This window comes from Pelodiscus sinensis, chromosome 6, assembly GCF_049634645.1.
Source record: "Pelodiscus sinensis isolate JC-2024 chromosome 6, ASM4963464v1, whole genome shotgun sequence".
Taxonomy (NCBI): Eukaryota; Metazoa; Chordata; order Testudines; family Trionychidae; genus Pelodiscus; species Pelodiscus sinensis.
This window is the reverse complement of record NC_134716.1, coordinates 40742709-40769689: the sequence shown is the minus strand read 5'-3', so window position 1 is coordinate 40769689 and position 26981 is coordinate 40742709. Positions and strand designations below refer to the sequence as shown.

The 26981-nt window shown below is 43.4% G+C and overlaps 1 protein-coding gene across 7 annotated transcripts in view; it reads left to right on the top strand.

Moving 5' to 3' along the window:
* SLC28A3 (solute carrier family 28 member 3) overlaps positions 1–26981 on the top strand; it is a 125464-nt gene that overhangs the window by 45658 nt on the left and 52825 nt on the right. For 6 of the 7 annotated variants that reach the window (XR_012904718.1, XR_012904719.1, XM_075931772.1 and 3 more), the window contains 8 exons: positions 2330–2443; positions 5592–5669; positions 11899–11979; positions 12519–12599; positions 13657–13782; positions 15099–15229; positions 16734–16902; positions 20061–20258. Coding sequence is in view for 5 of the 7 variants with exons in the window: in XM_075931772.1 (XP_075787887.1) it covers positions 2330–2443; positions 5592–5669; positions 11899–11979; positions 12519–12599; positions 13657–13782; positions 15099–15229; positions 16734–16902; positions 20061–20258 (978 nt within the window). In the remaining 2 variants the exon portion in view is untranslated. The remainder of the gene's footprint in view (positions 1–2329; positions 2444–5591; positions 5670–11898; positions 11980–12518; positions 12600–13656; positions 13783–15098; positions 15230–16733; positions 16903–20060; positions 20259–26981) is intronic. The other variant, XM_075931770.1, reaches the window with a different exon arrangement.

The following is a 26981-nucleotide window of genomic DNA, read 5'->3' as shown; positions in this document are numbered from 1 at the left end:
GCAGAAGGGAAGTAGCAAAGTCAACATCAAACTAGCTCAGGATACCAGGAAGTTAAAGACAGCAGGCAAGTAGCAGAGTCAGGAGTGAGCCAGGGTCAGAAGCCAGAGTCTAGGGTCCACAACAAGACAAGGATTAGAGCAGTGTCCCCCCTCTAAGATTCTCCATCCATGAGCAGAGTGAGTTTTGTCTTGTGCACCACTATTGGGTGCTGTGTTTGTTCGGATGTGTGCCACTGTGGCACCCAAGTTACAAACCTCTTCCTTTCCCCCCATCTGCCATGTCTCCTACCCTCCCCTTGCCCCATCTGCTCCCCTGTGCCTGCTGCTGCCCCTCCCCCACCTCTGCTATACTGGCCCCTGCCCTTCTCACTTCCCTCAGCCCTTCTGGGAACTGCCCCTCTCCCCATCCTCTCTGACCCCTGAACCCGCCCTTCCCTTTCCCCCTGTGTCCACCCCTCCTCTAGCTCCCCTTCCCATCCCCTCTCCTAACACCACCCTCTACCCACTTGCCCTGCCTATCTCCTCTGCCCTCTGGTGCCATTCCTGCACCATCCCTTACTCTGCACCTTCCTGGTGCTTCCTCTTTCCCTCACCACCCAGGTGCTTACCACCTTACCACTCTCTGCCCCAGTTCTCCTCATGCCCCTCTGTGCCCTCACACATGACTTGCTCCATCCCCTGCCTTTCTCATGCCCACCCCTGCTTTCAATGCCTCTTCTTCTGTCATCCACTCCTCCCCTCTCCTCTTCCTACCTCTTGCCCCCATTGCTCCTCCCCTCTCTTCTTCTTTCCTCTTACTCCCATTGCCTCTCTCCTCTGCCCTTCCCCTTTCCTCTCCTAGCATCACCCTGTCCCCTCTTCTTCCCTCCCCCTCCCCCCCGACACCTCCCACTCACCCTCACTTCTGCTCCTCCTGCCTTTTCCCCTCATTGTCTCCTCTTGGACCCCTGGTGTTTGTCTCTCCTCCACCCTGCCCTTTGGTGCCTTCCCCTTACTTCTTCTGCCTTGGTCACCTCTGCTCCCCTCAGCACAAGCCCCTTCCTTTCCTCACTCCCACCTTCACTTTAGTTCTTCCCCTGACTCTTCCCTCACCTTCCTGACACCTGCAGCCCTCACCCACCTCTAGCCCCCTGGTGCTGGGGGTGGGCTATGTTCCAGGGCTGGGGCCAGGGCTGCGGTGTAACTGCTCCTGGGCCAGGGCCGCGGTGCTATTTTTACTACTGCAGCCCAGGCTTCAGCAGCTACCACGAAGCCCACCCTGGCCACAGCTCCAGCCCTGGGGAAGGGCTGAAGCTAGGGCCAGGGCCACATGGTGGCTGCCCAGCTGTTCCTGGGGTGAGGCAGCTGCCCACCACATGACCCTGCCTAGGAGCAGCTGAGCAGCCACTGCACGGCTTTGCTGAGGAGGTGGGCAGGAGGGAAATGCTTGGTGCGTGCCTGTGCAGACATGCACCATAAAGGGAACTATGAACTAACGTACCAACAAGCATGCATTGTTGCTCAGACAACTCCTTTTGTTGGCTTCCTGGTTTATACACTACTGTGAGCCAATCAGTGCATTGCAGGGGGCTGCCACTCAAGGCCTCCAGGATGCTACTTCCTGCAGCATCTAGCTTCAGGGATTCCTCTAGCAAGAACCCAACCTAAATTTCCAATGCAGAAGCATCAGCAGGCTAGAGTCTACAGCTCTAGCACCATAGGTTCTTATAAACCCATTTTTATTCCTAGCTGTTCAAATGCTTTACAAACGTGAGGAAGCATTGTTATTCCTCTTTTACAAATGTGAAAATGGGCATAGTCAAGTACAATGACTTACCGAGGTCACCTAGTCAGATAACAGTAGTCTCCTATTTCTTAGCCCAGTGCTGTATCCATTTATTTAAGAGACATCATGATGTTATATTAAAATCTAGTGATATAGTCACTGTTAAGATAAAGAAGCATGTGTTAATATTTTCATTGTCCATTACATTCACATAACAATTATTTCACTTCTGTACTATATAGAGGGAGTGATGTGTTTCTTATTCTTATCATTGTTTGTGATTGGTGCTCTTCAAGGCTCAGCATGCAATGCTCCCATCTTTATCTGGGCAGTGCTACCTGGAATCAAAAGTGAGCATCATGTTGAGAGATTTGGCACTAGGTCCATCACTCCACAGTAGAGAAGAGTAGTAACCCAAAGAGATGAAATCTCCTTACAGGGGATTTTTGCAGCCCCAGTACTCGACAGTTTAGTTAAATGTGTGCTTAATTATTTGTGCGTTAAACTAACATACTTCTTTTCATATGACGTGATTTCTGTATTTTCATTTTTCTCTCTGACTAGGTTGCCTGGAGACCAGTATTTTGGGGAATCGGAATACAGTTTATTCTTGGTCTTGTTATTCTGAGGACTAAAGCAGGATTTGACGTATTTAATTGGCTGGGTAAGCAGATACAGGTAAGACATTAGCCAAAAAAAGAATGCTTTTTTTTTAATGTTTTCTTTATTAGGGTATCTGTTGTGCTTATAGAAAGCACATGAGATCTTTTTCAGGGGAAAAGGTAATGCGCTGCCTTTATTGAAAGTACAACATGAAAAGCAGCCTCAGAGGAGCCTTGAATCATGATCGATGAACCCTCTGTGCGTTGTGCCACCAAAGCTCATGATACCATCTACATGTTTTGATAGTCTTTAAAGTGCTGCAAGACAATTTGTTGTTTTTTAAGTTTTTAAAGGATTACATAGTTACTAGAAGACACAATTTAGATTGCAATACAGATATTGTCTAATCATGACAAACAGGGTGAAAGAGAAGCATACAACACTTATAAGAAAATCATATAGCACTTGTTACTATTGTTATACTTGTATTCTTATACCAACACTAAAATATTACATTTTGGCTACATATTTATATTAGAACAGGAGCAAGTTGATTGCAACAATAAATGAGACATTAATAAGATAAAATGTTATATATGTTCTACATCTGTGGTTCTCAACTGGTGGTCCATGGTGGCTTTTTCAGTGGTCCACAGGAACATTGTCCAAAGTCACACGGCGTGAGCAAGCACCGCCATTAGGCTGTTTTACGCCGTGTTCACAAGTACGTGGCGTATCATCCATAGCGTCACCTAGGACGCAACTGCGTTGTGTTGCCAGTAACTTCCATCTGAGGCTCTGAGCGTCAGTGTAGCTGCCGCTGTCATGCTGAGCAGTTGCTGTGCGGTTTGTCCTGTGCTACATGTGCTGGAGGTGGTCCACGAAAATTTTTTGATTGGCCTGGTAATCCGTAGACTGAAATGAGTTGAGAACCACTGTTCTATGTAGTGTAAACCTGCAGTCCCCTACTATTCAAAATAGATACATTCTGTTACACACAAATACAGCACTAGAAATTGTCAATTATCCAGATTATCAGAGTCAAACATTTATTTCTTGAGAAATGGTTTTGCAATAACTTCTTTAAAACAGCTGTCACCTTCTGTTCCTCTTGGGATGACATGTGGCTTTGTTTCCTAGCTAGTGTACCTGGTGTTCCATAAAGTCAATAGGAGTTTTGCAATAGAAGTCAAAGGGAGCAGAATCAGATCTTTAATGTTTTGACTTCCCGGGAGAAATAAGGTTCTCTGAAGTGTAACCTGCCCAGTGATTATATCCAGTCTTTTCATTTTTCTCTGCATACTATCTTTAAATAAGCATGTTATTCTTATGCCAAATTGTCAGGCCTAAAGCCATACCTACACAACAGAATTATGTCAACCTAATTTGCCTTGTCATACAGTCTCCACCATTATTAAATCACTTGTGTGTTGCACTGGACTCGTTGGGCTGGTTGTTCATCCTCACCAAGAGCACTTGTGTCATTTGTATTAGCTGTGTCAGGTATTGGAGCATGGCTTCTGAAAGCCATTAGAAGTCTACATACACAACATAGTGTCTACACAGACACTGCATCAACCTTATTACATCAGCCATAAGGCTACACCACACAGGGAGCTGGTGTTACTAAATTGGTGTAGAGAGGCACTGACATTGCTAGGAGCCAAATTGAAGTGGAAATATTTCCACAGCTAGGTTGACACAAGGCATCTTAGATTGGCCTAAGCCTGTAATGTAGCCCAGTCCTCATAAATGATGGATTGGAATGTTCCCAATCCTTAATTGGCCATCATCTCATTTGGGCTGAAATTAGAACCCACCCCATTGCCAGGCAAGAGTATCTCATACTGGTCCACTTGCAAAAGCTCATGGTCCAATTCTGAAATATCTTTAAAAGAAACTGTCGGCTAAAATGCCAGGTAATAGACAATCTAATGAGACACTGCCACTACAGCCACAGTCACTTTAGGACCACAGCATGCACTCCTTGTCCTCCATAGGCTCCTGTGCATCTCAGACCACCTGCAAGAAAAGAAAGATGGAATAAAATTCAAGCATTGGTGGCAGAAACACAAGTGAAGAAAGAGAGAATTCGGCGGAAGATTAAGACTAGCATGACTTTGTAGCATTGCTGGAGTGGAGACTGCATTCAATGTGGGCACCTGCAAGACAACTTTTATAAAAAAATAATCATCCATTGCTGTAGAGTAACAGTGGGAAATGTAGGCCGTGTGTTACACAGTGGGGAATTCAAACATTTGGTACAGAAAGATACAATATTCCTCATATGATGGCCCTTGAAGGTACAGGTGAATAATCCAGGGTAGACCAAATAATGTGGTACTATTCCCACATAAACATTGTATTAAAAATGCAACTTGGACAAGTTTCAAGTATAACCACTAATCTACAGGAAACAAGAGTCCCTGGTGTTTTCAGCCTCAAATATCCTCTTTTCCTTGCCATTCTGATTGAGACAGGGCTGGGCTGCTCAAACACTGATCCTACATGGCACATAGCCATTCTTTTGATAATGCCTTCTTTTTGCCCTCAAGCTTCAACTTGAAAATGGTTCACTGATTGCTCATAGTTACCCTGTGAAGTTCTGCCAACAGGAGGAGGTTTATGTAGAATGTGCAGATGAATCTCAATAGCATCTGTGCTGGGGAGTGAAAAATAAACACATTCTTTGGATTAACTGGTGGCATTTAGCCACTGTCCAGGGGGGAGGAAATTGGAACTGTCTCTTACTACATGTTGCACTGTGCTTATTGGGTTCCCAGGGTCAGCTGGGACCACTAGCCACTACTGTAACACAAATACTAAATAATTAATAAATATTTATTATAATAAGCAAGTGGCACACACATCAAGTGCCGATTAGTGCACACTATTCCCCTTTCTACAGCTGATCAGTTCAATAGTCTGGTGCAGATAAGTAAGTGTGACTTATTATGGCTATATCTCTCCCCTGCTCCCTTTGAGGCAGCTTTCACCAGAGCGGTGTGGCGAGCAGATCCTGAACTGCGACTATACTATACCTGTTTGCTGACAATGATGCAGAACTAGAAGAAGGCGCTTAATCTCTCTTTACAAGTACCTGCAATAGGCCCAACAACCAATCTCATCCTTTTTTTTTTTTTAATTGTACAACATTTGCTTATTATTGGCAATGACCCTCTGCTTATAACAGGTGCTTTGTTTTGGTTTGTTTTCTCTTTAGATTTTCCTGGAATACTCTGATGCTGGTGCTAAATTTGTGTTTGGTGAAAAATATACAGATCATTTCTTTGCATTTAAGGTAAACCACTTTTATAGATGTTATATTTTACGTAAAATTGAGTACAAAAAAGTTTCATTAGGAATCACATTCCATGTGCAATCAACAACATGTGTGCAATTACCCAGGGAACAATCCCCCCCATTTAGATGTGACCCACACAATGAAAAAAAGATGGAGGATTGGGGATTAAACCTGACATTTAATGTTATGCATTTATTTGCTTTAAATTCATTTAACCCATCTGTAGCAATTTACATTTTTCACAGGATAACAGTATTAGCCAGCACATTTTCAAAATTGGAAGCATGACAGGTTAAAGGGCCTTAACTGGTCAGTGGCAACCACAGGGTTAACTTCTACCTTATCCTGTCTCCAACAGGTATTCATGGAAAGATACCAGTAATGAGATACCATGGAAATAGGTGTCCTATAAATACCATGGATAGGTGGAAAGTATTAAGAGGAGGCAGGATTGGAGGCTGCTGCAGCTAAGTAGTTTTACCAGTAGGAAAGCAAGAAACTCTGTAAAAACAGCTGTTTAGAGGACAAAATGGGAAGTTATTTTTAATTAAGCATTTTTTACTGAAGGCTCTCTATGCAGCTCATCAACACCACTTCCTTTCTTTGAAAGAGCACACAGCTAGGCAAGTTATCTCTCTCCTCTCAGAGTCATTCCCCACCCCTGAGCCGTATCATCCCCTGGAAGCCCCTCAGTACAGCAGGGTCGCAGGAACACATCATACATCTAACCACTAAGATTTTTAATTAGAGGTATTTCTATTAAATGTCATGGGCCATGACTTATTTGTTATAGCTTGTGACTTGTCCATGACTTTTACTAAAAATACCCATGACCGAGTTGCAGTCTTACTCATAAATGTATTTTATGTGTTCTCTTTGGGCCAGCATTTAAATTTAAAGCATTTTCCATGAATGGTCACAACCAAAAAGTAAGGGAGGACGGCATATTATAAAAATCGTTATTTTCTCTCTGATTCAGGTAGCCATCCACTTGCAGAACCACAAATGAGTGGTGCAAAGGAAAACAAACTACCTGAGAGCCCGAGAAGCATGATACTTGGTGTCTTCTTTACTCCTGCATTTTCTAGCCCAGTTTCATACAATCAGAGCATGTTTGCTCCCTGGTGAAGAACAGAGGGGAGCATTTGACCTTTTCTTGCCAAGTACATTTCACTTTCTAACTAACCTAGCAAAGGAAAGGAAAGGCTCATTTTGCACCCTTAATAAGCCCTGCTGTGCATAGATTTTTCTCTTTCTACAATATGTGTGATTGCTCCCTATTTAGAGAACCCTGCAAAACTTAGGTATGTCATGAAGAATTAAGGTTGCAGGGAACCTTCATTTAAAACAACTCTGCTTTTGCATAGTTAAATCAGGCCCCCCCAATGTTAACTTGAGGGGCTTCTTCTATGTGTTTGTCCAATATTGGCCGGTAAGCACAACACAACTGAGAAATTTAGGGTGAGTGCAACATGTAAAAATAGTTTAGCACATACAGCATCTAGTTCAGTTTTTTAGAATCACTCTCAGAAAGGAAAGTCTGACATTTCCAAATTGACTCTTCCGTGCTCTAGATAAAAGCTAGCGTGGGTACGACAGGTCATCTCAGTAATTAGATATATGCTAATTGGTTGTATGCCGCTTTCTGTTGAAGATATTGACGCAAAAATTGCTATCATATTAAATAATCAGGAGCTGTTTTTTTAAATATTATTAACTCCCTATGTTCCCTATCCAATCAAGGATGCAGTTGATCACAACTGGAAAATTAACATCCTGACTTGTGGGAACAAAAACTGCACCTATAACTGTCTTCAGGTGCAAAATGGGAAGTCACTTTTAAAATTCAGTCTCTTAGGGTACGTCTAGACTACATGCCTCTGTCGCCAGAGGCATGTAGATTAGGCTACCCGACAGAGTAAAATGAAGCGGCGATTTAAATAATCGCCGCTTCATTTAAATTTACATGGCTGCCGCTTTGAGCCGACAAACAGCTGATCAGCTGTTTGTCGGCTCAGCGCGATAGTCTGGACGCTCCCCTGCCGACATCAAAGGGAGCTGTCGACAACCCAGGTATGCCTCCAGGCATACCTGGGTTGTCGACAGCTCCCTTTGATGTCGGCAGGGGAGCGTCCAGACTATCGCGCTGAGCCGACAAACAGCTGATCAGCTGTTTGTCGGCTCAAAGCGGCAGCCATGTAAATTTAAATGAAGCGGCGATTATTTAAATCGCCGCTTCATTTTACTCTGTCGGGTAGCCTAATCTACATGCCTCTGGCGACAGAGGCATGTAGTCTAGACGTACCCTTAAAGTGAGTTTGTAAAGTGGTTTATCAGGAACAAGCCTGTAGCAGCATTGATGGCTGACATGTATGGTGAGAATGACAGAGGTGTGCCAGTGTCACACATCTTAAATAGCACATTCTTTCTTTCCCTCTCCAACTTGCTCCCCACTTCCACAGCTACACTGAAACCTTCTGCCTCCAACTGGCTGGGAGAGAGGATATTTTCTTGTAATTTTGATCATCTGTTATTTGAGGATGGTGGCCACCAGTCTTCTTCTCCCTGCACTGCTTTGATACTAGATAACCATGTTCCTAGCATCTGAGAAATGTCCATTCAACTGCATCCCTTGTAAGGATCCAAGTTTAAATATAGAATATGAGATAACCCCAAAATTGGGACCCTTTATATGGATTATATCTGAAAAAGGAGAATGGTGGCCATTGTATGGTTTATTTGATCTCTCTTCTATGATGCTTCTCCCTAATTTCTGAACCATCAATGCATCACAAGCTTACCCTAAAGGTTCTCCTGTCTGTCAGCTAGCGTTAGTTTAAATTATTAACTGCATTAGAGGAACAGGGTCAAGCTAGAGGAAAACATCCCCATAGTAACTCTTTTGAAGGGCAAAGGCAGTTCTGGCCATGAACCACATTCACATATTTTAAGAGAGGGTGTTTTTAGAATTTCATCAGCATAAGTTGCAGTGGAAACTCTCCTCTGAAGAATTGAGAAGTGACTTTATTATCAAATAATGCAGTAATGAAGCATTTGATTTTTTTTTTGTATCCTGTTTTTTTTTGTTTTGTTTTTTGTTCTGCTCATTTTCATTATTTAAGATTTGTGATTTCTTTCAGTTGCACAATTAAAATTGTTCTGGGTTTAAAGGTATTAGTTTAAACATTACTAATCTCTCTGGCTTATCATAAATCTGTCCTGAGAGGTTTTTTTGCTATTACATACCAGCATAGAAATGTTGAGTTTCTGTGTGTTTAAGATAAATACATGCTAAATGATTCAGTTTTAATTCAGGATGAAAAACAAAAAGCAGCTAATTACCTGCCAGACTGTGCGTCATGCATGTGTTACTCCACTTGTGATTCTTTCAAACCATTTTTCCCTTCAGTTTCACTGCTATACAATGAATATATCTCAGTGGATTTAGTATAAACACACTGAGTGACTCTGTTCACTGCTGCAAAGCTCCAAACATCCAATGCTAATGTAATTGGTGTTACAAAGGGAGCAGAGCTGAATAATGATAAGAGGACGTTGTAGATTAATAACACATAGTACAGGTTCAACCTCTCTAGTCTGGCACTCTCTGGTTCTGCAACATCCATAGTTCTGAAAGGTTGCTGACTCCTGTGCTGAAGTGGCATGCTGAGATTTAACTTATTCACTTCTATTTATGAATTTGCATGCCACTAACACTTTTTAAAGTCCGTAATAGTCCTACTTACCTTTTAGCAGCTTCATTAATAAATAGGGCTGTCAAGTGATTTAAAAAATTAATCGCAATTAATCACGTGCACTGCCCCTTTGAAATGCAGCAGCAGCGTTTCAAAGGAGCAGCACCACAGGAGCCCAGGATCTGGAGTCCCCAGCTGATCCCGGCTTGGTGCAGCACTGCCTCTTGGAAAGGCTTCCCCAGTATTTCCGAGGGGCAGCACCGTGGGAGCCCGGGGTCAGCTGTGCGTGCCACTCAAAGTCGGCTCGTGTGCCACTTATGGCACGTGTGCCATAGATTGCCGACCCCTGGTCCAGCATGATTTTAGTGAGCCAGATGTCCACTTACTATGGGTGTGGCCAGTTTGCAGCTACCAGTCCTAGCTCTCAATGTTCTCTGCTGTTTATTTACTTCTAATTTACCTCTAAATGTGTTGTAAAAGCTCAGAAAGCAGTGGAAGTGTTGGTAATACTGCTAGACAACATTGATCTCCTGCGGTTCAGCAAATTCTCTGGTTCAGCACTGGTCAGGTCCCAAAAATGCCAGACTAGAACAGTTCAACCTATAATAGTTCGGTAGGAGTCTGATAAGAAGTTGCCCTTGATCTTGTGAATGTCAGGTCAACATGGGTCCAAACCAAAACCTTTGATCCAAACCCTCTCAAACTTCTGGGAAACTTGGATCCAGATCTGAACCTCAACATTTTATCTGCTCCATACTTCTAAAAAGACCCACACCAAGATCAATCCTTTTACCATATACATAGAACAAGAGAGTACACATGGCTTTTTTAAAGGGAAATCATGCCGCTCCAGACTATTAGAATTCTTTCAGGGAGTCAACAACCATATGGAAAAAAGTGAACTAGTTGAGACCATGTACTTGGACATTCAGGAAGCCTTTGACTAAGTCCACCACCAAAGGCTCTTGAGCATACTACGCAGTCATTAAATAAGAGGGAAGGTTTCTCATGGATCAGTAACAGTTTAAAAGATAGGAAACAAAGGGTAGGAATAAAAGGTCAGTTTTCACAGAAAAAAGAATTAAATAGCAGGGTCCCCCCCCAAAGATCTGTAGAGGTACCGTGCTGTTCAACATAATTATAAATGATCTGGAAAGGGAGCTGAACAGAGAGATGGCAAATTTGCTGACAATACAAAATTACTCAAGATCTGACTACGAAAGGTTACAAAGGGATCTCACTAAACTGGATGACTGGACAACAAAATGGCAGATAAAATTTAGTGTTGATAAGTGCAAAGTAATGCACATTGGAAAAAACGATCCAACTGTACATACAAACCCTTTTGAGGTCTAAATTAACAGAAAGAGATCTAGAAGTCATTTTGGATAATTCTCTGAAAACATTTACTCAGTATGCAATGGCAGTTGACAAAGCTAACAATGTTAGAAACCATTAGAAAAAGTTTAGAGAATGAAACAGGAAATATCATAATGACACTATATAAACCTATGTTACATCCACACCTTGGATACTACATGCAGTTCTGATCATCCAATCTAAAAAAAAGATATTAGAATTAGAAAAGATGCAGAGAAGGACAACAAAAATGATAAGGGGAATGGATAAGCTTCCATACAAAGAGATTAAAAAGACTGGGACTGTCTAAGGGGTATCATGATAGAGGTCTATAAAATCACTAATGGTGTGGAAAAAGTGAATAGGGGTTTGTTATTTACCATTTCATATAACACAAGAATGAACAGTCACCCAATTAAATTAATGAACAGCAGATTTAAACAAAATTCTTCTCACGACAATCAACATATGGAATTCATTGTCAGGGGATTTTGTGAAGGATAAAACTATAAATTGGTTCAAAAAAGAATGAGCTAACTCCATTGGAAATAGCTTGATAAACAGCTATTAGCCAAGATAGCCAGGGATGTAGCCTCATGCTTTGCATGCCCCTAAATCTCCAAGTGACAGTAGCATCTAGCATTGGCTACTGTCTGGATTCTGGCTCACCCAATGTGGTAGTCTTATATTTTCATTTAACAAAGGGAAAGTTTGGTTCCAGACCTGAACTTTGCAGTGCAGCTTCACCAAACCCCAGATCTGAAGCACACATAAAGGTTACAGAATTTTGATCCAGATATTTATAGATGCTAATGTCCGGTAGGAATTTAAGAGGCTGGCTGCTGAGCAGCTTTAAACATGGCTACAGCCAACCTGCAACATGTTGTGTGAAACAGTTTCAAAACTGTCATAGTTTGATATGGAAAGTCTCTAAATCCATGAAAAGCAATTAATCTAAACTCAGTGTATGTACATGGAAAACAACTCTAGGAGTTCCAGGGTAAAATAGTTTCTGAATTGAGTAGTTGAGGTTGAATGACTGAGCTTGCAAGAGCTTTAAAGGGTTCAAAACCAGAATGTATCTCAAAGACATTGGTCTTTTCTTTCAGAAATAGAGAAAAGAAAAAACTCTTTAAAATTTTAAATTACTTTCTTTTGTATTTCCAAATCAGGTCCTACCAATAGTGGTTTTCTTCAGCACAGTGATGTCTATGCTTTACCATGTTGGATTCATGCAATGGCTCATTAAAAAGGTACCATGGCACTTGAATTTTGTCAATGCTCTTTATTTGAGATAGTCAAGTGTTGCCACCATAGGGTATGTCTAGACTGCATCCCTCTGTCAGCAAAGGGATGCAGATTAGGCAGATTGACATTGCAAATGAAGCAGGGATTTAAATATCCTGTGCCTAATTTGCATAAAAATGGCTGATGCGTTTTGCCAACTCAGCACTTTGTCGGCAAAAAGTGGCAGTCTAGAGGGAGATCTGTCGAAAAGGAAAGCCTTTTCCGACAGGTCCTGTAAACCTCCTTGCAGGAGGCATAAGGAATCTGTCGAAAAAGGTTTATTTCTCCACAGATCCCCCTCTAGACTTTTTGCTGACAAAGTGCTGAGTCTGCAAAATGCAGCGGCCATTTTTATGCAAATTAGGCACAGGATATTTAAATCCCTGCTTCATTTGCAATGTCGACTTGCCTAATCTGCATCCCTCTGCTGACAGAGGGATGCAGTCTAGACATACCCATACAGTCAAATTGTGACATTTGTAAATTTAATATTTCTCAATTTTAGGTTGGTTGGATAATGCAGATTACCTTGGGGACATCTCCTGTTGAGTCACTAGTAGCAGCTGGCAACATATTTGTGGGACAGGTGAGTTATAAAATAGAAAAATATACTAGTACCTTTAGATCAGCCCCTTATTAAAAGACAGAAATCCTGGACAGTGGAAGTGAAATAACACTGTTTAATGAGCTTCTGTTTCCAGTAAACCTCCTTTGTATATGAAATTAGTACTGCAATGCATTAGATCTCATGCTTGGTTTTTGGAAGCTCAGAATTCCATCAGTTTAAAAATCAGCAATGACACACAAGCAGGTAAGTTCTGAAGGTTTTACTATGTTCACTCATGAAGCTCTGGTATGAAGGTAGGAGACAGACCCACTCATCAGTCTAAAAATAGAAAGCAAGCAAAAAGGAAGAAAGAATTAACTGATAGAAAGTGAAAATAGGATAAAAAGAGGGAAAAGTGAACAGAAACAGAAAAGGGCAGGAAAGAGAATGGCAAAAAATAAGACAAGTGGTCAACTGTATGAGGACATGGCCCCTTGGGATACAGGACAATGAGGCTATGTCTACACTGCACTCTAAACTCGAAATAAGAGATGCAATTTGCTCTACACAAATTGCGTACTTATTTCATTTTTATTTTGAAATAGACTATTCTGAAATTTGGTGCTGTCTAAAGTGCTATTTCGGCTACCGGGATGCCAAATGAGGGTTACCGGGCTGCCAAAATAGCGCACCCATTATTTCTAAAAACATTTTGAAATAACAGGTGGCTTGTGAAGACACAGGGGAGCTATTTCGGGATACCTTTGGTATCCCAAAATAACTTTGATGTGTAGACTTGCCCTGAGAGCTCCTTTAAAAAAACAGAGTAAGAACCACTGCACTAAAGCAGCCAAGAAATGATTGTCAGCTAGATGAGGTGGGTGTCCAGCACAATTGCTCTACCTGAAAAACAACACTTAGCATTGAGAAACCCTATGCATATTCAGAGTACTTATCAACATAAACATTAAGTATGTGTTAATACCAAAGACACTGTGATTGAAGTGTACATAATGTTAATTAATAAAATAACCAGTCACTCTATGAGGGTTTATACAGAAAACATTAATTTGACTGTGTTGCTTCTCATTTTCAGACAGAATCTCCTCTTCTAGTGAGGCCCTATTTACCATATGTCACCAAATCTGAACTCCACTCGATCATGACTGCAGGGTTCTCAACCATCGCTGGCAGTGTCTTAGGAGCATATATTTCTTTTGGGGTAAGGAGAGAAAAATAAACCATGAAAATACAGTGTGCATTCCAATCCCCTGAAAATGTGGCATATGTTACATATGTGGCATAATTCTCTTCAGGGTATTATGAATTCAAATTCAGGCAGTGCTTTGAATCAAAATGGGGTATCTGGCTAAGTTTCCTGACCAATAGTGGATCTAGAATTTCATCAATGTGTCAGAGATTTATATGTGTAATTCCCTTTGTTACTAGAAGGAGTTATTTACCTTCTCTTGTGTATGAGAGACTAGACCCAGAGATTTGACCTTTAGTGCAGCATTTAGAAGCAGGAATGTTTACCTCGGTAATACAGAAATTCACCCACCCCTAGTGAAGAGGGAATAATGGATGTACTTGTGTGTTTATAGTTTACACGCAGCAGGAATTGGCATCCTGGAATACAACCATGGTTCATCTGGCAGTGACCTCAATCAGACATTTCAGGGATTTATTATTATTTAGTTACATGATGGTAGCACCTAAAGGTCCCATTCAGGATTGGGGCCCCTCTGTGCTAGGCAATCACATAATAAGACACATTCCCCATTCCAAAGAGCTTACAGTGTAAACCGACAGATGAGGGAAAAGGATACAACAAACACGCAGAGTGATCAGGGTGACTGTGGAACTAACACAATGTTTGTCAACCTTTTAAAAATAGATACTGTAAGGGCAGGAGCAGCAATGAGGAGAATTGTTTACTAGGAAATGGAATGGAAAAAGGAAGGAAGGGATGCAAGACACTGAGTGAGGGGAAGGATGAAAAGATGTACGGAGGGCTGTATGGAGATGATGGAAAATATATAGGCAGGAGGAGGTCAGGCCAAACAATCAAGTAGAAAAGAATGTTCAGAGTTTCAGCTGAGGAATGCAGTCTGCTGATATCACTGATGTCCAGGAGCTTTGAGGATATAGGGTCTGATTCTCACTCCCCATTGCTGCTTTTGCCACAGTTTCTGCCACTGGGAGTTCCTGCTCCAGAAAGCTGGGTTCACCTTCAGGAATGCTACTCTTCCTCTCCCTAGTGCACCTGGGTATTTGGGACTTGGTACCACTATGGTGGGGATAGTGTTGTCACCGGAGATGGCTTTCTCCATACAATTCACTATTTTGTATCCCTGTATCAAACCTCTACTTCTTCTCCTCCCATATAAACAATGCTGGCTCTTTTAATCTCTTCTTGTAGGAAAAATCCTCTAGGTGTCTAATGATTTTCATTGCTTTTCTCTGGAATTTTTTCTGTTTCTATATTCTGTTGAGATGAATTGACCAAAGCTTATATTCTGGCATCTGGAATTTCAGGTTTCAGCCTCCCATTTACTATCTGCTTCTGTGATGTCAGCACCAGCATCATTGGCTGTCTCCAAACTATTCTGGCCAGAGACTAAAATTCCCCAAATTACCCTGAAGAGTGGTATAAAAATGGAGAAAGGGTAAGTAGATCTGTGCCTAGAAACAGCAATACTACATATAGACGCTCATATATTATATTGATGAGAGATGTACAATACTTTTGCACACATTACACTACTTACACAATAAGAAAGCCAAAAGTAAGTACCAGTAGTTTCTGAACAAAGACAAAGAACAAACAGACCTAGCTGTATAGAGGAGTAGCTGGCATTTTCACAGACACAGAAGAACTGCAAAGTTCCAATATAGCTCTAGGGGTGTTTTCCTGTTTGTTGTTGCCTTTGTTTTGCTCAGAAGCACTTTCTAAATGCCTGAACTCAAAAAACACGTGCACTACTTTACACACAAAGAGCAGAGTGTTAGGTGCATCTAATTTCCAATCAAGAAGATCTCTATGTGGGAGTGCAAAGAAGCAGAAAATGCAAAGAGCCTCTCCTCCTCACCTTCTCCTCTACAAGGCCTGACTTTGACCCCTGTGATGACATAGTGCCTACATCTTCATTCTTGCAGGCATGAGCAAGACTCCAAAGTCCACTGAAGTCGGTAGAAAGACTGCCACAAATGACTGCAGTAAGCCTTGGATCAAAGAAAGAATGAGGACCATGTTCCATTCTTTTAAATGATGGAAAAGCTTGAGGGCATCCTTGAGGTCACTTCCTAGGATCCCCTGGGAAGAATTCTGAGTCTGCCAGAATTTCTCTTAAGAGGCTTCATTCACATCATGGCCCCTCTGTACCCCCAATACCTGAGAGCACCAAGTGGGCAGGGGAGTTGACAGCCATACTGGACCCCTGGGCAAAGTGGGGAGCAGAGACTGGCTCCGTGTTCCCAGAAGAGTTGGAGCCTTGGTCACTAAGGGTGTGTCTAGACTACATGGCTCCATTGTCGGAGCCATGTAGATGAGTTTACTAGACATAGCAAAATGAAGTGGCGATTTAAATAATCACTGCTTCATTTACATCAAAATGGCCGCCGGGCTGTGCCGATCAGCTGATTGTCGGCACAGCGTTGTAGTCTAGACGGGGATCAGCCGACCCCAGTACCCTTTGTCATCAGATCCTGTTCACGAGGAATAAAGGATCTGACGACAAAGAGTGCTGGGGTCGGCTGATCCCCGTCTAGACTACAGCACTGTGCCAACAATCAGCTGATCGGTACAGTGCGGCGGCCATTTTGATGTAAATGAAGCGGCGATTATTTAAATCACCGCTTCATTTTGCTATGTCTAGTAAGCTCATCTACATGGCTCCATCGACGGAGCCATGTAGTCTAGACACACCCTTAGAGTTGTCTGGAGCACGCTATGCTGTGTTCCAGTGAGAAATTTAAAGATCCCAGGGAATCACCAGACCCTGGACCGGTTGCTCTGTCTGCCCTACCCTCATCCCCTGTCTGCAGGCCAAGAAGTGGGTGCCCAGAGATTTAAATTGCTGGTTTATCATCAACTATTGTTTCTCAACTTATCCATGAACTGGAAAATGTCTCTTTAGTGTTCAAATTCTTTTCTTGTTTTCCTTGATAAAGAGACTCAAAAAACTTGCTGGAAGCTGCCAGTCAGGGTGCCTCTGCCTCCATCCCATTGGTGGCGAACATTGCTGTGAACCTGATCGCCTTCATTGCTTTGCTGTCTTTCGTTGATTCAGCTCTATCTTGGCTGGGCAATATGTTTAACTATCCGCAGCTGAGCTTTGAGGTATTGTCCTCTGAACTTTTTTTTTCCCCATGATTTGTCTATCTTAAAGAAAAATGCCAATGTTAATCAAACATTAGATGTTTATACATTACATTACTTTTAAAAAGGAAAACTCCTTTAAATCCCTGCATCACAAGATAGTCTGTGACAAATACTTGTTGCAATGTAAATATTCTAGAGCATCAATGTTTATGACTTTACCCCAAAGGCGCTGCCATTTTGTGAATGGTGAGTTTGCTTTAGCTCTAATCTCATCTAATCACAGCTACCATCAATGAATAGAAAAATCAGAAGAGCTATTTGCATGCACCAGCCACAAATTAACACTTCATTAAACACCCACAATAGCTTTTGCTTCAGACCACTGCACTGAATCTTTTATTCTTAGATTTGGCAAAGCCTCTGAGGGAGGGTTATGTTACACAAGAAATGGTACAGCAGCCCCTTGGTAGCAATGCAGTGTGGACATTGACTACAGTGATGGAGGGGGTATTCTGGTGCTGTAGTAAATCCTCCTCTTTGAGAGGTGGCTGCTAGATCAATTAAATATTTTTTTTCATCCTAGCAGTGTCTACATCACACAGGGTGTGAAATTTTTCACAATCCATAAGGATGTGACCTAACTTTTCAGTGTAGACCAGCCCTTCCACAGGAAAAATGTGGTGTGTCCAAAACTGTTTTAATTAGCTTAGGCTCCTAGTTTAGACAAAGTTATATTTAAAAATGGGTTAGCTGAGTTTGCAGATTTTTAATTATAAGACATACCTGTATCATTTTCCTAGGCTACGAGGCTTTTAAATCTGACTGTCTCTGGCCTGGTCTACATTAATATTTTGTACAGATATAGTTATCTAAGTTTGCCTTAAACCAGGGGTGGACAACCCACAGCTCATGAGCCGCATGTGGCTCTTCAAAGAAAAAAATGCAGTTCTGAAAGGGGCAGCATGTTTCTGTCTGCATGGGACATGAGTGCAGACTTCAAAATGGCCACCTTAAAAAAGGGCAATGCCTGCTCTGGTTTGTTTTTGTTTTTGTTTTTTTTTTTTGCCCAACAACTTTTTCCCCTCAGCTCTTTGCGCTGTATCCACCACAATTTTGTTTGGCTCTTCATCTGTAACGGGACTGGCTCTGTGTTCCCAGAAGAGTTGGAGCCTCGGTCTGCCCTAAGCTGAGGACTCACAACTTCCTATATAGCCACACAGGGGCCCAGGGGCTCCCCAAGTCCTGAAACTGCTGCTGAGGATGGTGGGGAGGCATCCCTTCCTGCCGGCCTCAGCAGGGAGCTGCCCAGATAAACCCAAGCCCCTGTCCCACCTTGAGCCTCCACCAGCTCTGATCACCTTCCTGTACCCCCAAGGCCACATCCCCAGCTCTACCCCAAAGCCTACACTGCCAGTCCAGAACCCCTCATCCCCACCCCTCTCCTGCACTTCAGTGCCCAGCCCAGAGCCTGTGCCCCAACCTGAACCCCAGTCCTCCAGCTCTGTTGAGCCCCTCCCCAAACCTTGAGCCTCCTTCTTATACCCCAAACTCCTCATCCCCACACACATAGGCAACACATTGTAGCATCCTGTGCCCTTGCCAAAATTTTGATTGCTTAAATGGGATGCTCCCTCATGTCCCCTCCCTGTTCCTCTGAATGGCCCTCCCTGCACTCATTCACCCCCTTTGCAGGCCCCAGTCACCTTTTCCCAGCCCCACCCCAAGCTGCACCCACAGCCAGAGCCCTCACACTCCTGCACCTCAACCCTCTGTACTAGGTCTGAGCTTTCTCCCACCCTCAGAAACCCTTGGCCCCAACCCTGCTACCTTGAGTCCCCACCAGCTCTGATCACCTTCCTGTACCCCAAAGTCCACTTCCCCAGCTCCACCCCAAAGCCTACAATGCCAGTCCAGAACCCCTCATCCCCATCCCTCTCCTGCACCTCAGCACCCAGGTTTTATTTTGTGCACCAATGTGAAGGTGAAGTATTGTACAGCCCCTCCACATTGGTGCACATAAGAAAATTCATTCCACTCAGGGAAGGAAAAAAATAGAGGGAACACTGGTGGGGGATGTATTTTTACCATTATAGTTACAAGTCTAATGTGCACAGTTGTAGTGGTATATAGGTGCCTTGTACTAGTAGGCTACGTCTAGACTGGCCCCTAATTCCAGAAAAGTCATGCAAAGCAGGTAAGTCAGAATAGGGAAATCTGCGGGGGATTTAAATATCCCCCGCGGATTTAAATAAACATGTCCGCCGCTTTTTTTCCGGCTTGGGGAAAAGCCGGAAAAAAGCGTCTAGACTGGCACGATCCTCCGGAATAAAGCCCTTTTCTGGAGGATCTCTTATTCCTACTTGAAAGTTGGAAAAGGGCTTTATTCCGGAGGATCGCGCCAGTCTAGATGCTTTTTTCCGGCTTTTCCCCAAGCCAGAAAAAAAGCGGCGGACATGTTTATTTAAATCCCGCGGGGGATATTTAAATCCCCCACGGATTTCCCTATTCTGACTTACCTGCTTTGCATGACTTTTCCGGAATTAGGGGCCAGTCTAGATGTAGCCGTATAGTTTATTCCTCTTCCCATACAGGAATAAGCTATACTGCTATAAGCACTTTTATATTGATACAAGAAGCAATCATAACAGTTAAGTATACAAGTATAGCTAAAGCTGTACATATTTTATATAGAGACAAACCATTTGTGTTCCCAAGGTAGTAATTAAAATGTGTTAGTTAACATATTTTTAAAACTCATTTTTTCAGAGTAGCTACACCAGATTATGTCAGATGAGAATTTTAGTCGTCCATCTCTCTTTCCAATTCCCTGGACCACAGCCTCCATTTTAGGCTGCAATCCAACAAAGCTTTTAAGCATATGTTTAATTTGAGGCATAAAACTGAACTATGTACTTAATTACTTTGGTTGGACCTGAGTCTTAACTTGCTACTTCTCTGGTAATTCAGGTGGACTTGACCATTAAAATTCCCCAAACTACTAGAGAGATAGCAGCAAGCTGCCAAGAATTATTTTTATATACTTCTTTTTTAAAAAACTGAAATTTATTTTAGGCAATTTAGCAGAATCTTCACTCTTTGATTGACATTTTCTCTTGTGGTAGCAAATATTTGAGCTTGTGCACCCAGCCCTCCTCTCTGTCTTGTATATTTTGCAGATCATTTGCGCTTATGTCTTCATGCCATTTTCTTTTATGATGGGGGTAGACTGGGAAGACAGCTTTATTGTCGGTGGACTTCTAGGTTACAAGACTTTCTTCAATGAATTTGTGGCTTATGAGCGTCTTTCAGCATTGATCCATTTGCGAGAGAAAGGTGGGCCAGTGTACATTGATGGCATGAAACAATATATGACCGTGAGTAACATTTTATAGTCTACTGATTTACTGGGCCAAATTCTTACCTAATTGTGCTCCACTGATTTTAGTGGAATTACAACAAAGATGAATATTGCACATTAATTTGACATTTTCTCTTGTGTTAAACCTCTTTTTATCTTTCCACAATGGACCTAAATTATTGAAATTCCTCCTCCTCCAGGCCCTAGTATGGTCTTGCAGCCATGCCATTCTGGGTTGGAAGCATGTCAGTCCTCACAAGCCAGACAAGGTCTAGAATTAAACAACTTAAAGGAAAGCCCAGTGTGTCGCACAAAGAGGTACTGGCAACTGAGGTCTGGTTACTATCAGGAATTTGTCATGACTCCAGTACTGAATGGTCAGACACAAATGTAGCTGCACTAGTTCATAGCCCAAGCTCTTGCTTTGGTTCATAGCACCAGGAGCACTTGCTTTGGTTTCAGCTGGTAGAGTCAGGGCAAATAGCCACAGGAGACAAGACCAAGATAGGTGCAATTCTTCTTTCTGAGTGGAGCTGGTCAAATAAATTTAGACACAACTTTTTGCCATCATAATTTACCCAGCAGAATTTCTGGTCAAAATGAGAGAGACAAAGGGAGCTTGAATAGTCTCAGAATAGTCTGGAGTTTAAGGCATTCACAGGGGGATGTGGGAGACACAGGTTTAGGAACCAAATCTGAATCAGACAGGACCGTATCATGGTTTTTTATGAAAAATGCCAAAAGTCTAAGTTTTATCCCGTATAGGGGGAAATGATATATTGACACTTCAAAACATTTTCAACAAAACAGACTCCTTGTTTTCCAGCTGTCCATCCTTTTGAGCCAATATTTGGTATTGCAACTGCATTGAGAGGGACATGTCCCTTTCATCTTCCTGCGCCTAAGGTTGCGTACAAAGGATTATTATTGTTATTGCAGAAGCTGGATGTGCAACTAGCAATTTTAAGTGTGACCTCTTATGGCTTGGACATAAGAATGTTTGGGTTCTCAGATTTAACTTCTATTCAATCTCAGACCTCTCTAATACATCTAAATTAGGGAACCTCCAACCTGGGGCTATATCCGCCCCCTTGCTCATTTTCATCTGGCCTATGGGTCACACACATTCAATTCATCTGCTTGGGGAGGGGTACTGAGGCTTGGGGCTTCTCATCCACAGGGCTGCAGCTGCAAGTGCCAGCTCACCCAGCTGCATGGGGAAGCCTTGAACCTCTGTCCTCCCCCACCCCAGGCAGGTGAGTTGAACGTGTATGGTCTGCCATTGATTTTTTTCTGAAGGTCAATGGCCTCTGACATAGAATAGGTTCTCCATCCCTGATCTAGACACAGATAGGTGCTCAGGGTATGTCTACACTACCCCCCTAGTTCGAACTAGGGGGGTAATGTATGCATACCGAACTTGCTAATGAAGCCCGGGATTTGAATTTCCCGGGCTTCATTAGCATAAAGCCGGCTCCGCCATTTTTAAAAGCCGGCTTGTTCGAACCCCGTGCCGCGCGGCTACACGCGGCACGGGCTAGATAGTTCGAACTATGTAGCCATTCCGATCTATCTGTACACCTCATTCCACGAGGCGTACAGATAGTTCGGAATAACTACATAGTTCGAACTATCTAGCCCGTGCCGCGTGTAGCCACGCGGCACGGGGTTCGAACAAGCTGGCTTTTAAAAATGGCGGAGCCGGCTTTATGCTAATGAAGCCCGGGAAATTCAAATCCCGGGCTTCATTAGCAAGTTCGGTATGCATACATTACCCCCCTAGTTCGAACTAGGGAGGTAGTGTAGACATACCCTCAGAGAGAAAGCACCTGGCTGGATTCCACCCCCCACAGCCTATAACAACAAGCCTTCCTGTTTTTGAAAAGCTAGGAGAGTACAACTGAAGGCAGAGAAATCACAAGAAACAAAGCCGTTTCTAGGGAAAGCAAATAGAGTGAGTACATGACAAACGTTTTCCTGCATATGTGCCGCATGACTGCAAATCTCTACAAATTGATTCTCAGAAAACAGGAGCAGGAACAAAGGAGCTGCTAATGAACAGGAAACCTATGAGAGCACTCAGCAGACTTCAATGTGGGCTTAAAAAGCTATTAAAGCGGAATGGGATGCAGGAGGCAAAGCTTTCCACTTCCATGTTCCCTGCTTTCCCCTACCTTTCAACTAGACTTCTTCAACTAGGCTTTTTCAAGGGCTGTCGCCTAGCTGGACCACAGGGAAGCTATCATATACCCTGCAAGTAGCTCTTGTCACTGGAAAGTCCATTGAGGAAAGAGGTTGTGAGCCTCTGGAAGTGGAAAGGAAACAAACTTCTCTCTGCTCTGAGCCTGATGGAGAACATGTGTTGCCGCAAAATAGATGGCAGTGGCTGGGGAGCAGATATGGACAAGGGCAGCCAGGGGGTGTACTGATCCCGACTCTGTCCCTAGGATTCTTGTGGAGCCCCACTAACAGTTTAAATGTACTCCTTTCCCTTGAAGGAAGCATTCACTTGTCTGGCTGCAGTGGGAATGTTTCCAAAGGGGGGACATTTCTAGCCAGTGCAGGAGCACTAAACCAGTTTGGATAATCAAAACCCTTTGAGATTTTCAATCCCAATCCAGACAACTCCTGTTAATCTATATAATTATTATGAAAAATGACAGAAATACTGAAATTCACAGCAAAGAAAAATAGCGTGTGAACAAATCTAACTTCCCATACTGTATGCCATAGTTATATCATGAACACTTCACATGTAGTGCAGTGAATGCGAGAAGTTACAGGGTACAAATAGTAGTGGATACTAGGTGATGATCGTAAAATTGCTTGGGAGGGTGAGCAGATCTGGATTAAATCTTCTGGGAGTCTGGAAATATTAGATGGGGGGGCTAGGCAACAGAGTGGGGCAAAAATGATGGGTTCAGAGGGCAGTGGGTTGAGGCAGGAGGGTGGTGCTCCCATGGGGAATGCGGGTTCTGGGGTGGGGATGAGGTGTTTGGGGTACAGAAGAGAGCTCCAGGCTGGGGCCAAGGGCTTGGAGTGTGGGAGGGGGCTCAGGACAGGAGGTTGGAGTGAGGTGCAGGGTCTTGGTGGGTGTTGAGGTGTTAGAGTGGGGTCAGGGCTGGGGCTCAGGATTGGGGTGTGGGGTCTGGCCCAGACTTCACACACCAATCACTTGCCCCCATCCCTGAGCCCCTCCTGTATCCTAAGTCCCTAAGGGTATGTCTACACTACAAAGTTAGTTCGAACTAATGGACGTTAGATCGAACTAACTTTAATAGGCGCTACACTAGCGCTCCACTAGTTCGAATTTAATTTGAACTAGCAGAGCGCTTCGTTCGAACTAGGAAAACCTCATTTTACGAGGATTAAGCCTAGTTCGAACTAGCTAGTTCGAATTAAGGGGTGTGTAGCCCCTTAATTCGAACTAGTGGGAGGCTAGCCCTCCCCAGGTTTCCCTGGTGGCCACTCTGGCCAACACCAGGGAAACTCGTCTGCCCCCCTCCCGGCCCCGGACTCCTTAAAGGGGCACGGGCTGGCTACGGTGCCCATGCCAGGTGCAAGCCTGCCAGCACCCAGCCAGCAGACCCTGCACCTGGCACGGATCGAGCCACCCACCCGATGCCCCCCAACCCTCCCCCTCTTCCCGGGACCAGGCTGGCGGCTCCCGGGAGCTTGCCCAGGACCGCAAGAGGCAGGCACCCGCCTGGGCTAGTGCGGACATCGTGGACCTCGTCCACGACCTCCGCAGTAGGCACAGGAAAGTGGCCGTCTAGGGCAGGAGAGCTGCCAGCCTGGCCACCCAGGAGCAGGTGTGCATGAAAATCAAGGTGGTCCACTGAGACCCCCGACCCTGAGCCCTGAGCTTACAATGGCCATCCTGGGTCAGACCAAAGGTCCATCTAGCCCAGTAGCCTGTCTGCCAACAGCGGCCAACCCTAGGGACTCTGGAGGGGATGGACCGAAGACAGTGACCAAGCCATTTGTCTCGTGCCATCCCTCTCCAGCCTTCCACAAACCTTGCGCAGGGACACCACTCCTACCCCCTGGCTAATAGCACTCCATGGACCCAACCTCCATTACTTGATCTCACTTCCCTTTCAACTCTGTTCTAGTTCTAGCCTTCACAGCCTCCTGCAGCAAGGAGTTCCACAGGGTGACTCTTTGCTTTGTGAAGAACAACTTTCTGTTACTAGTTTGAAGCCTGCTACCCATTCCTTTCCTTTGGTGTCCTCTAGTCCTTCTTTATGGGAACTAATGAAGAACTTTTCTGTATGCACACTCTCCACCCAACTCCTGCTTTTAGAGACCTCTATCCTGTCCCCCCTCCGTCTCCTCTTTTCTACGCTGAAAAGTCCCAGTCTCTTTAGCCTCTCTTCATATGGGACCTGTTCCCAACCTCTGATCATTTTAGTTGCCCTCCCCTCTCCCAGCCTCTCTCTTCCCCTCTCCCACCTCCTTTTCCCAGTCTCCCCCAGTTTTGTTCAATGAAGACAGATTCCATTTTTGAACACAATTGTCCTTTATTTTGTACATCAAGAAGAGGGGCTAGGGAAGGGTAAGTGGAAGGAGGTGAGGGAGGAATGGGGTACGCGCCCCCGATGGGGAGGACTGGGCTGGCTCTGCGGGCTTCTGGGGGTGGAAGCTCTCCTGCAGCCCCCCAATTACCGCCTCAAAGTAGGAATAAGAGCTTTATTCCAGAGGATCGGGCCAGTCTAGACGCTTTTTTTCCGGCTTTTCCCCAAGCCGGAAAAAAGCGGCGGACATCTTTATTTAAATCCCGCGGGGGATATTTAAATCCCCCGCGATTTCCCTATTCCGAAATTTAAAATTAGCATTCCCCTTTCGAAAAAGGGGCCAGTGTAGACGTAGCCACAGAGTGAGAAAGAATTAAGTATTTTGCCCATAGACTGAGTCACTGGCAGAGGAGGACTGAGAAAATTCAGGATTCCTCACTCTCAGTCTTATCTTTCATCCTCTCTAGACCAAGGTGCATTTTTCATCAAATACTTGTGATGAGAGTCAGCAGTGGACAGGTAAAGCCCATAATCCACATCTCTGAATTACTTTAAGGACATAAAACTGGCCATATTTTGTCAGACCAATGGTCCAACTAGCCCAGCATCCTGTCTTTGACAGTGCCAATGCCAAATGCTTCAGAGTGAATGAATACAATAGGTCAATCATTGAGTGATCTATCCTCTATTGTCCAATCCCAGCTGCTGCTGTCAGACACTTAGAGACACTCACAGTCATGAGGCTACATCCCTGCCATTATGGCTATAACCATTGATGCACAAATAGGGAGGAACTGGTTGAGAATTTGAAAGTGGAAGGCAACTTGGGTGAAAGTGATCGTGATTCTAAGGAAAAGTAGGGGGAGAGCAGCAAAATAAAAACAATGGATTTCAAGAAGGCAGACATTAGCAAACTCAGGGAGCTGTAGGTAAGGGTTTGTCTAGACTACAGAGTTTTTCTGGGATATCTCTGGTATCCCGTAAAAGCTCTACTGTGTCCAAGGAATGTGTCTGTTTTTCCTAAAAAAAATTCGGAAAAGCAGACATGTTTCTTCAGCATCCCTGTAAACCTCATTCCCTGAGGAAGAGGGGATGTTCTGAAAGAGGCTTTTTTCTGACATTTGGCCTAGTGTAGATGAGCCAATTGTCAGGAAAGACTCTTTCAGTAGAAAAGCGGAAAAAGATACACAAATTGTGGTTTGCAATTTGCATATCTTTTTCCGATAGAACTTTGTAGTCTAGACACAGCCTAAGGGTCTCATGAGAAACAAGACTAAGAGGAAAAACAATGGAAGACAGTCAGCAGTTTTTAAGAGACAGTATTAAAGCCTGCAAGAGCAAACTATTCCACTTCAGAGAATAGATAGGAAGTATGGCAAGAGACCACTCTGTCTTAACCAAGTGATCTTGAATGATTTAAAAATCAAAAAGGAGTCCTACAAAAAGTGGAAAGTAGGTAGAATTACAAAGGATGACTATAAACAAATAACACAATTATGTAGGGTCAAACTTACAATGGTGAAGGCACAAAATGAGCTCAAACTAGCTAGAAGTGTAAAGGGTAACAAGAAAACATTTTACTAATATATTGGAAGTAAGAGAAAGACCAAGGACAGAGTAGGGCCATTACTCAATAAAGGAATAACAAAGTTAAAATAAGAAAAGAACAAGTTAAAATTACTTAGAAAAGTTAGATGTCTTCAAGTCATCAGGGCCTGATGAAGTACATCCTAGAATACTCAAGAGAATTATTGAGGAGGTATCTGAAGCACTAGCTATCATCTTTGAAAAGTCATGGAAAACAGCAGAGATTTCAGAAGACTGGAAAAAGGCAAGTAAAGTGCTCATATATAAAAAGGGAAATAGGGACAACCCAGGAAACTGCAGACCAGTCAGCATAACTTCTGTGCCAGAAAAGATAATGGAGCAAATAATTAAGGAATCCATTTGCCAATATCTAGAAGATAATAAGATAACAGAATAGATTTTTAAAGAACAGATGATGTCATCCCAAACTTATAGCTATCTTTCATGGGATAACAAACCTTGAGGATTAGCGAGAAGTGATAGATGTAGTATACTTAGAGTTTAGTAAAGCATTTGATACAGTCTCACATGACCTTCTCATTAACAAACTAGGGAAATATAACCTAGATGGGGCTACTGTAAGGAGGGTGCATAACTGGCTGGATAACCATTGCCAAAGAGTAGTCATCAATGAT